General features: G+C 43.4%; 1 protein-coding gene across 1 annotated transcript; it reads left to right on the forward strand.

The window, feature by feature from the left end:
- The first annotated feature begins 3,650 nt into the window (after nt 1-3,650).
- On the forward strand, nt 3,651-7,270 carry LOC121393607. The gene is made up of 2 exons (XM_041562584.1): nt 3,651-3,779; nt 5,624-7,270. Exon 2 carries the CDS (start codon nt 5,696-5,698, stop codon nt 6,938-6,940), a length of 1,245 nt encoding a protein of 414 aa, XP_041418518.1. The 5' UTR covers nt 3,651-3,779; nt 5,624-5,695; the 3' UTR covers nt 6,941-7,270.
- The last annotated feature ends 4,454 nt before the right edge of the window (nt 7,271-11,724 follow it).

An 11,724-nucleotide genomic window follows, 5' to 3' on the forward strand; every position in this document is an offset into this window, starting at 1 on the left:
CGGATTTGTGGAAAGGCCACCTAGGCCCGGGCCTAGGGCGGCAGGATTTTAGGGGAGCGGCATGCTGCCCAACCACACCCACATTGTTTCAAAAACACTGGGGATGCGCTGGAGATACAATCATTTTCTTTAAATTTCCCATGCGCCAATCCCCATTGCTCCTGTCCCCCTGGAGGGGACAGGGGCGACGAACGGTAGTGGGCCTAGGGGCGCCCACTATGTAAATCCGGCCTTGGATATAGTCGTAGTTTTGTACAATTTTAAGACCGTCTGTGTTCTCAGAATAATCGTCCAGACATCAGTTGTTTAGTCGATTGGACAGGTTACATTTTCTCTGCTTATCTGACAATATCCATGGGTGGACTGTCACTACTATTTCAGGGACATACATTTCCTATGATTGCTGTCTGTCAATAAATGGCCAGAACATCCATCTCATTAGCTATTTTTCCTACTTTAATCCAACACTAAATCTGAATGATTAGATGTAGATCTCTGCATTGAAACGAACAAACGTTCATTGTTATAGAAATAAAATCTGAACGTCTGCTGCCAGCTTTTGATGAACTGGCTTCTACTACATTGTTTTGTTTTGAGACAAGGGGAGAAAAAAAGAAGTTAGTCAATACAAAACAAATAAAACCACAGAGCTTAGGGCAGAGACACACACTCAGATTCGGGGGGGTAAGTCACCCAGAGACAAATCTCTTCTGCTTTGGGGCGACTAATCTCCCCAAACTGCCTCCCGCGGCTAGAATGTAAATCGCCCGTGTGATGGCAATCGGTGGGCTTAGTTTTCCGAAGTCGCCCGAAGTTGCCTCACAAGGAAACTTTGACTGACTTCGAAACACTAAGCGCTCAGAGTGCCATCCCACCAGCGATTTAGATTCTAGCTGCAGGAGGCAGTTTGGGGAGATTAGTCGCCCCGAAAAAGAGGCGACTAAATCCCCCGATCGTAAAATAGTGAGTTACAAGTGGCTCACACAATTGACCTTAAATGACACAAAAATAGACACGTCTGGTTGCCAAGAATAGTAACCTTCCTGGAACTGGGAGCATTGTGTCAGGTGATTGGAGCTGCCAGGCACATTGTTCTCATAGCCCAGGGTGAGAATACATCACATTCCAAGATGGTGCAGGTATGGGACCTATTTCTTTCTCACCCTTAATCATTCCCTGCTGCCCTCTAAGCCAGGGGATGACAGGTCAGATACATGGTTGGCACCTTGCCCAACCTGGCATGAAGGCGAGCGCTGTTCTTTTGGAGTGGCACAAGTGAAGTATTCAGTAAATGTGGGTTAGATGGTTGCTGTATAAATAGCACGGAAAGGAGACGTGTAGAAGAAGTTAGCAAGAGGTGGGGGCAGGAGGAATCAAGTGGGGTGAAAGGCATTACTTTAACCCCCACTCTTCAGTGGCGGAACTACCGGGGGAGCAGGGGTCTGCGAGCAGGCCAGGGCCTGCACCCCCTCAGGGCCCCCCCGGTGCATATTCCCGGCCAGTTCCGGGTGTACGGAGGGGGGCGGGGGCCCGGCTGCGCGTCCTGCACCAGGGCCCGCCCCCCTCTAGTTACGCTTCTGCCACTCTTTGATTATATTTTATCAGGGAACTGTTATTCACATTGTTCATAAATTTCCCACATATCCATTAGTAATGAGCCATGCCCGATAGTGCCCAAGCTGCATGTGGTTGGGTATATGCATAAAACAACAGTCCTACTCTGCCTTATGGCCCTAGCTATCTGTATAATAGAGCATTCTGTCCCAGTGGCTGCACAGATCCTATCTGATCCCCATTGTAAGCAGCAGTCCTGCCCTGCTTTATGGCTGAGATTCTAGCTATCTGTATAACAGAACATTCTGTCCCAGTGACTGCACAGATCCTATCTGATCCCCATTGGTAGCAGCAGTCCTGCCCTGCTTTATGGCCAAGATTCTAGCTATATGTATAACAGAACATTCTGTCCCAGTGGCTGCACAGATCTTATCTGATCCCCATTGTAAGCAGCAGTCCTGCCCTGCTTTATGGCCGAGATTCTAGCTATATGTATAACAGAACATTCTGTCCCAGTGGCTGCACAGATCTTATCTGATCCTCATTGTAAGCAGCAGTCCTGCCCTGCTTTATGGCTGAGATTGTAACTATCTGTATAATAGAGCATTCTGTCCCAGTGGCTGCACAGATCCTATCTGATCCCCATTGTAAGCAGCAGTCCTGCCCTGCTTTATGGCTGAGATTCTAGCTATCTGTATAACAGAAAATTCTGTCCCAGTGACTGCACAGATCCTATCTGATCCCCAATCAGGAAGGACGTGCGTGTGAGGAGCTCCTGAGTTACAGAGCTTACCCCAGGCCCAGCAAGGGTCTGGGGGTGCAGTTTACACTTTCTTTTGGACTTTCTTATTTGCCTACAACTTGGAAATGGAGAGAAGGATGTCATCTCGTGTTAAAAGTGGAACAAAGACTTTAGGTGTTGGGAAAAAAGTCCCAAAAGAAACCATAAAGAAAGTCTTTTGCAAAAGCAAGAAAACTTCATGTGAAGTGGTGTGTAATGAAGCAAACAGTGAAGAAATGATGGAAGTAACACAGTCAGCAGAAGTGTCTGATCAAAAAGCCAATATGGAGGATTTGCCTGGTGCAAGCTCCCCCTGTGAAATGCCCATGGAGAAAGCAGTGGATTCCAGCAGCCCCCAAAGTGTTTCAGAAGTGCGTAGATGTGGTGCAAGTACTCTTTTGGAGTGTTCCCTCAGTAACGCAGAGGTGGGCGACAGTGAAGTATCTGAGGCCCAGGCAGAAGGAGGGAGCTCCGGTGCTAGTGCTGAGGAAAAGGACAAGATGGCGTCCGCAAGCAGCAGCAGTGAGGCTTCAGGTGAGACTCTGAGAACTGCAGCTCCAGCACATTGTTACACCAACAACACTGAGACAAACACTGTGGAGGAAGTGACTAGCAGGGAGGCAAGCGTGAAGGATAGTCCTGCTAAACATATGGCAAGGCTTGAGGCGCTGTGTGGCCAGCTTGCTGTGGCAGTGGCAGAGGGGGCGCTGGATGGCACAGAGGAGACCAGGACTGGGGCACGGGTGAGTGGAGCACTGGCTAATGACTCTTCTAATGTGGCTAGTAGTGGACACACTGTTAACACCTCACACATCATTGAATCACTCAGAGCTATGGAACTGTTAAGTAACAGGAGAAATACTTTGGAAAAAAACATTGAGAGGGAACTTTCAAATGTTAAATCTGCTAAGGGACATTTCAGAGCTCAAGGCATCAGGAAACTGGCAGAAATGAATAAAGAACTGGAGGAGGTGGTGGAAAATATGGAGGCTTTGTTATTAGTGATTAAACCATGGGAGGAGGTGTATAAAAACAAGGAACGGTTTAAACAAATGTCCAGTGGAGGGAAAAAGACCTTTGAATCCTCTTATTTGGATTTTGTGCTGAATGAAGGTGGGGGGAATCAGATGATAATGGTGCAAATAATTTGTCTGAAACAAATGGAAAAGAAAGGAATGAAAATGTTTTGTTTAACAACAAGGAATGTGCAGTCTCTGAAGGGAATGTAAATGAGGTGGAGGGGGAGGGGGAGACACAAGCTGCTGAGAATGAAGCAACTAGTGCTTTACCTGAGGAAACAACACAACAATTTGCTCAAAATGGAGTTGATCCTGAACAAGGTAAACAGGATAGTAGGTCTTTCTGGGAGAAAAGGAAATTTTTTGCAAGGCAGGAGGAATCATTTCATGATGGGCTCACTTTCAAAAGGAGAAATGTGGTTAAAATTAGAGATGTCGCGAACTGTTCGCCGGCGAACTTGTTCGCGCGAACATCGGGTGTTCGCGCTCGCCGGAAGTTCGCGAACGTCGCGCGACGTTCGCCATTTTGGGTTCGCCATTGTTGGCGCTTTTTTTTGCCCTCTCACCCCAGACCAGCAGGTACATGGCAGCCAATCAGGAAGCTCTCCCCTGGACCACTCCCCTTCCCTATAAAAACCGAAGCCCTGCAGCGTTTTTTCACTCTGCCTGTGTGTGCTGAAGAGATAGTGTAGGGAGAGAGCTGCTGCCTGTTAGTGATTTCAGGGACAGTTGAAAGTTTGCTGGCTAGTAATCGTTTTGATACTGCTCTGTTATTGGAGGGACAGAAGTCTGCAGGGGTTTGAGGGACATTTAAGCTTAGGTAGCTTTGCTGGCTAGTAATCTACCTTCTACTGCAGTGCTCTGTATGTAGCTGCAGTGGGCAGCTGTCCTGCTTCTGATCTCATCTGCTGACTGCTGCAATAACAGTAGTCCTTGTAAGGACTGCTTTTATTTATTTTTTTGTTGTTTTACTACTACTACTACTACTACTACTACTACTACTACTACTATAAGAGCCCAGTGCTATTAGTCTAGCAGTGTTGGGGAGTGGGACTGGTGTGCTAATCTGCTGCTCCTAGTAGTTCAGCAGCACCAACTTTAATTTTTTTTTTTTAATATTCATTTTTTTTTTATTTTACTTTTTTTTATTTTACTACCGCTGTAGTAGTGTATAAGTTGACCTTTTAGGCATTATTTGCCCTGTAGGCATTATTTGCACACTGTTTTCTTCAACCCGCCATCGAGCTGTGTGACCTTGTTCACATTCTGTCTAAATATCCATAATATTACCGTCTCCAGAAAAAACACCGGAGTCACTTTTTTCAAGCAGCCATAATATATTTTACGTAATCCGTATCCACCGCTGTAGTAGTGTATACGTTGGCCTTGTAGGCATTATTTGCACACTGTTTTCTTCAACCCGCCATCGAGCTGTGTGACCTTGTTCCCATTCTGTCTAAATATCCATAATATTACCGTCTCCAGAAAAAACACCGGAGTCACTTTTTTCAAGCAGCATTCATATATTTTACGTAATCCGTATCCACCGCTGTAGTAGTGTATACGTTGGCCTTGTAGGCATTATTTGCACACTGTTTTCTTCAACCCGCCATCGAGCTGTGTGACCTTGTTCCCATTCTGTCTAAATATCCATAATATTACCGTCTCCAGAAAAAACACCGGAGTCACTTTTTTCAAGCAGCCATAATATATTTTACGTAATGGCGAAAAATGACTATTTTCAGCATTTATATGGCATATTTTTTCTGGCAACTGTGCTTCAGTGGCTGCGTCCAAAAAAACTGGGCAAACAATGCCTACAAGGTCAACGTATGGCAGTTGTTTAAAGAGAACAGTAGATTACTAGCCAGCAAAGCTACCTAAGCTAAAATGTCCCTCAAATCCCTGCAGACTTCTGTCCCTCCAATACAGAGCAGTATCAAGCAGATTACTAGCCAGCAAACTTACTATCATCTGTCCCTGAAATCACTAACAGCTCTCCCCCTACACTATCTCTTCCAAGCACACACAGGCAGATTTTTCAGATACATTTTTGCCCTTGATCCCCCTCTGGCATGCCACTGTCCAGGTCGTTGCACCCTTTAAACAACTTTAAAATCATTTTTCTGGCCAGAAATGTCTTTTCTAGATGTTAAAGTTCGCCTTCCCATTGAAGTCTATGGGGTTCGCGAACCGCTCGCGTTTTTGCGCAAGTTCGCGAATATGTTCGCGAACTTTTTTTCCGACGTTCGCTACATCCCTAGTTAAAATCAAATGGGAGGGAGAAAAGGAGAAATCACCAGGTAGCCGCTATGTGTGTAAAAACTTAATCAAACAATCAATGGGATTTACTCCTGCAGATGTTTTTGCTTTTGTAAATGTGTCAGATATTGATTTTGAAATAAGTTTCAAGTTGTCTCAAGGTTTAGACAGATTTTGGAATTTATATCAAGATAAAAAGACATCCTCAGCATGGGAAGGCTTCAGGGCGAGTCCAGTCTCAAAACCAGAAGTAAAAACAGTAACAATCTTTTTTAAGAATGAGTCTGTCCCTCCTGCTGATGTGTTAGTCTGGTTAAAGAGACAATGCAATGTTTTGATGCCTTTAAAACCTGTATATAATGAGGAAGGATTTTGGGTGGTGGGTTGGAAGACTCAAGTGAGGCTAAATGTGCAAAACAACATGACACAGCATCTCCCAAATTCATTTTTTATAGGCAGAGAAAGGGGTGTTTGCTTTTATCCAGGGCAGCCTCGTCAATGTTATAAGTGTGGATCAAGGAGGCATTTGGCAGGAGACTGTACAATAAAGATGTGCACATTGTGTGGGGCCCAGGGGCATGTCAACAAAGACTGCGAGAATGTGAGGTGTAACCTGTGTGCGGAACTGGGTCATACACACCGTGATTGTCCTAATGCCTGCCACAATATTGTTAAACTTTGCCCAAGAATAGAGGAGGAAATATTTCAGGAAGATGTAACAGAAGAAAGGCGGGAGGAGGAAGGGAACAATGAGGTTGCCCCCTGTCAAAGTAAAGAAAACCAAAAGGCAGAAAGTACTGTTACATCAGTGCAGGGAAGGGGGGATGACTGGAAGGTGGCAGGAAAAAAGGCAGGAAAAAAAGCAGGTAAAATGATCTTAGAAAGTGAAATCAAAACTTCAAACAGATTTGAATTGCCCTCAGGAAAGTCATGGGGGGATTTGGCAGAGGAGGAAGAGGAATTGAGAAGGATTGGTGAAGAGAAAAAAAGGGATGAAGGGAACAAAAAGGAGGTAAAAAAGAGAGTCAAGGAAAGGTCAATTAAAAAGAATGTGGTACCCCCCAGCAGTGGTTTGGGCAAAAGAAAGAAAGATTCTGTATTAGAATCTGAGGGTCCATCAAATGTGGAAAAAGGAATTGTGGAGGAGCAAGGGAAGAAAAGGAAAGGAAGGATAGATAGTGAGGAAGAGTGGGAGTCCATTGATGAGGAGGATCTCCTGGTGGAGGGGGAGTCGTTGGGTGGCATGGGGAAACCCCAGTATAAAAGACATGCAGAACACAATCCTGTGCGAACAACTAACTCTCCAAGATGCCTGAACAAATAATTAAATTTAGTACTATAAATGTGTGTAGTATTAAAAATGTTAAAAAAAGACGGGAAGTGTTTAGTAACTTGGAGAAAGAAGAAAATGACATTTATTTTTTGCAAGAAACAAGACTAACAAATAAGATAGAGATTTTTAATGCAAAAAGGGACTGGCAATTGAAAGAAATAAATATTAATAAAGAAAACAATAAATTGTGGAGGGGGATAGATTTTTCATCGGAAAAAACTATGGATTTTTGAATATCTATCTGTTGTATGTTTTGATTTGTTTGTTATGACATTTTGATTTTGTTTATTGTTATTGTTCATATTTTTAATAAAAATCCCTATCTGATCCCCATTGGTAGCAGCAGTCCTGCCCTGCTTTATGGCCGAGATTCTAGCTATATGTATAACAGAACATTCTGTCCCAGTGGCTGCACAGATCTTATCTGATCCCCATTGTAAGCAGCAGTCCTGCCCTGCTTTATGGCCGAGATTCTAGCTATATGTATAACAGAACATTCTGTCCCAGTGGCTGCACAGATCTTATCTGATCCCCATTGTAAGCAGCAGTCCTGCCCTGCTTTATGGCTGAGATTGTAACTATCTGTATAATAGAGCATTCTGTCCCAGTGGCTGCACAGATCCTATCTGATCCCCATTGTAAGCAGCAGTCCTGCCCTGCTTTATGGCTGAGATTCTAGCTATCTGTATAACAGAAAATTCTGTCCCAGTGACTGCACAGATCCTATCTGATCCCCATTGGTAGCAGCAGTCCTGCCCTGCTTTATGGCCGAGATTCTAGCTATATGTATAACAGAACATTCTGTCCCAGTGGCTGCACAGATCTTATCTGTTCCCCATTGTACGTCAGTGGTACCAACAAAACAAATGATTGCAGGTGTACCTTCCTGAGCTCCGTATTTATATTCATGGTATCTATATATCAGTCTAACTATACTACACACCAATAACTACATCTATCAATATACGCACATGCAAGCAGTCAGTGTCGGATTGGGACACCAGGGGCCCACCCAAAAACTTTAGACCAGGGGTCCACTCTCAGTACTATTATTCTACCTTTCCGCACTCAACCTCTATTGTCCTAGTCTCTTTTCTTTACATACTATAATCCATTAGTCCATCTATTTAGCCTCTTTTTCTCACAGAAATAGGAAATAAACATGAAATAGGCCAAATGTTTAGCAGCATGAGGGCCCACTGACACCTGGGCCCACTGGGACTTTTCCTGGCATCCCGTGGGCCAGTCCGACACTGCAAGCAGTTAAACTAGTTATTTAATTCAGTAACTTTGTAAAAGAGAATTGTGATAGGTTTAAAGAAGGCTGCAATTCTATAAATGGAGGCCCATGAGGCCTGTTGTTCTTGGGGCTAGGTGTTGCTGACTGCCAGTGGGAGGGGGTCTCTCTAGTTGGTTGTTTTTAACCAGGCCCAGATTTGTGGAAAGGCCACCTAGGCCCGGGGCGGCAGGATTTTATGGGGCCGGCATGCTGCCCAACCACACCCACATTGGTTCAAAACACTGGGGAGGCACAGGAGATACAATAATTTTTTAAATTTCCCCATTGCACCTGTCCCCCTGGAGGGGACAGGGGCGACGAACGGTAGTGGGCCTAGGGTCGCCCACTATGTAAATCCGGCCCAGTTTTTGACCCACTCCCCTTGACTCAAGGCAGGTATGAGAGGGGAGGAGATTAAAGCTTAAAACGTGAGGTGGAGAGGAGTCAGATAAACTTTTTGTTTTTGTGTTTTTTCCCACCCTCTCGACCCCTTAAAGGGGAACTAAAGTCTAAAATAGAATAATGCTAGAAATGCTGTATTTTGTATACTAAACATAAAAACTTACTTGAACATTTTCTTGTAACTTTTTTAACTAAACATATTTGCAAGACCAAGACTGTGCACATGCTCAGTGTGGTCTGGGCTTCAGTTGGGAGGTTAAGTTTAAGGATAGTCATAAATTATCAAAACAGCACAAGTCAAATCATTTCTGCCATAGAAGCTGATACAGCAAGACTGATTAATAATCAGAATAGGCAGACTGCACTGGGTCTACTGAAACAAATCTCTACACAGTCGCCGGCTGCTCTACAGGGAAACAAACAAAGCTGCTCGAGTTCTGGGAAGTGAGGTGGGGGCTCAGTTTCTCTGCAGAGCAGTTAGGGACTGTCTGAAGTTTCCTATCCGCAGCAGTCAGAGCAAGTAAAACGAAGGAGGAATTTCATTGCATACAGTCAGGTTTATTATAAAAACAGTACACATTTTTTAATCAAAGTATATTGGAGATTGATTTTTTTTTATTAAAGAAAGTAAAAATTGGATTTTATTTTTTTGCCCTTACATGCCCTTTAAGCTGTACAGGTTCAGTTCTTTAAGAGAACAGAGGTCATGAGCAGCAGTGGCTGAATGTACATGTCAGGCTGGGCCACTGGTGAGTGGTTTACAGGTAAGAGCCTAGGTGCTGTGTAACATGGAAACAGCAGGTATTTGAGGTGCTGATACACAGGAAACATATTGTAGCGTGGAAAGATTTATTAAAGGTAAGTGCAGGCTACACAACTGGTTATTTGCAAGAAAAACAGAAGTCTTTTTACCGGGTCAGTGGTAGGCTGCAGGCAAGAGTGATCCAAAGAATAGGCAATAGGTCAGAACTGGCGGCAAACTTGGAGAGTCCGGTAAACTGGCCAAGGTCAGGGGCAGGTTGAAGGCAGAGAATGTTCGAAGAGACAGGCCGGGGTCAAATACCAGGAGATCCAATAGTTAATGGAAGCAGAGAACCAGGCAGGACAAGGACAGGAACAGGGAAGGAATCAGGAGTCACAGGAACAATGAGTCACAGGAACAAGTGGTACGCTGGACCTAGCTTGGGAGCTTCAATGATCAAGCAACAGGGTATCATTTGCAACAGGCTTATAAAGCCCCTTAATAAGCAAATTACAAACACCAGGTAGAGCAAAGAGGAGGAGGAGGAGAAGGAGGTGAGCAAACATATAAAGTATAAGGTATAAGGTCTTTAATCATACCAGTAGGATCATGTTTCCAAGGTCTCCAGTGGCTCAATGAAGTAATGAGGAGTTTGTGAGTGTATAGTTCAGAGTTCGATCCCAGGTAGCTCCTGACAGTACATCAGAACTCGAAGTAGCAGAATTTGGCAAAACATATAAAGCACCAGTGAATGGGGGTTATGCCAGGCTGTGATCATACAGTCAGAAATGTGTGGTATGGACCATGTGTTAGAACAGGGTAGAGGTCTCTGGGCTCATCCTTGGTAGATGCTCTTAAGAAATTACATATGATGTCAACTGGGCAACATTTGGTGGAGGGGACTTCATATGTTTAATAAAGCTGTGACCTCTGGTCCCTTTTATTTTCCTCAAGTTTTGTTGTTCAGTCTGGTTATTTAATTAGTAGGATTCATTGGTTAGATGGAAATAATTGTGTTGCAGTGACAGCAGATAGGGGCATAGAACATTTAGGGCTCATGTCTTTTGATTTATATACAGTATTTAGTAATAGAAATCTGCCCAGCGTGAATGAGGGGAGCATTTAAATCAATCAGGGATAAAAACAGGCTGAGATGAAAGTATCTCTATGAGTATGAGTGTGAGTGCTGTTTTGCTCATACATACTGTAAGCTTGAAGGAATAATTATATCCAATCGTTATATATAGGCACATTTAATTCTAAATATATACAAATAATAATCTACCTGGGCATAAAATGTCATCCAGGAACAAGGCAAAGGGTGAGCAACGCCCAGAATAATCACTAAAGTCTCTCTTGCACCCAATGCTCCCTGGGTGTAACTACAAAGGAATCAACTAATGAATATTCAGATTTCCAGAGCAGAGATCAGGAACAGTGTATTTATTCCACGTGGAACACGCTGTGATTGTTTGCTGGGCGACAGATGCTATTCTGATCTTTCTGACCCAACACCAAGAATTTAAATCATACGCCAGTTCTAAATATCAGGGCTGGGTCGGTTTGTAACTGCCAGCGCTCTGTGCCAGGCGTCTTTAAAAGGACACGGACACACGACAGGCTTTAGTGTCTCAGCCTGAAAGTGATATTTATATAAAGCTTATTATGAACCTTCCGGAAACAGGAATGGCTGGAGAGAGGGAAAATTTTGCAGTTTGGCATCATTTTTTAAATCAATCCTGTTCCTTTCCCGAAAGTTCAGCACTAGTGTTTAGATCTATCGCCCCCTCAGCACTTATCCAAATCTGTTTGCATCAGTTTAAGGATATTTAATTTTAAAACTATTAAGGAGGTGATTCATCTTTAAGATAACTTTTGATATGTTATAGAATGAGCAACTTTTCCATTGGTCTTCGTTATTTCTTTTTTATAGTTTTTAAATGATTTGCCTTCTTCTTCTGACTCTTTCCACCTTTCAAATGGGGGTCACTGACCCCATCTAAAAAACAAATGCTCTGTAAGGCTACAAACATATTGTTATTGTTACTTTTTAGTACTCATCTTTCTGTATAGGTCCTCTCCTATTCATATTCCAGTCTCTTATTCAAGTTCAAGGGTAAGTTCGACCATAGCAACCAGAAGGTAGGAATTGCAAATTGAAGAGCTTCAAAGTAAAAAGCTAAATAACTCAAAAACCACGAATAATACAAAATCAACTCCAATTGCAAATTCTCTCAGGATGTAACTCTGTCCATCATACTGAAAGATAACTCAAAGGTGAACAACTCCTTTAAGGCTCATGGCACATGTAGCAAATAAAGGCATAAAATATGGCAAAATAACACTCCATTG

This window comes from Xenopus laevis, chromosome 5L, assembly GCF_017654675.1.
Source record: "Xenopus laevis strain J_2021 chromosome 5L, Xenopus_laevis_v10.1, whole genome shotgun sequence".
In the NCBI taxonomy this organism is placed as follows: domain Eukaryota; kingdom Metazoa; phylum Chordata; class Amphibia; order Anura; family Pipidae; genus Xenopus; species Xenopus laevis.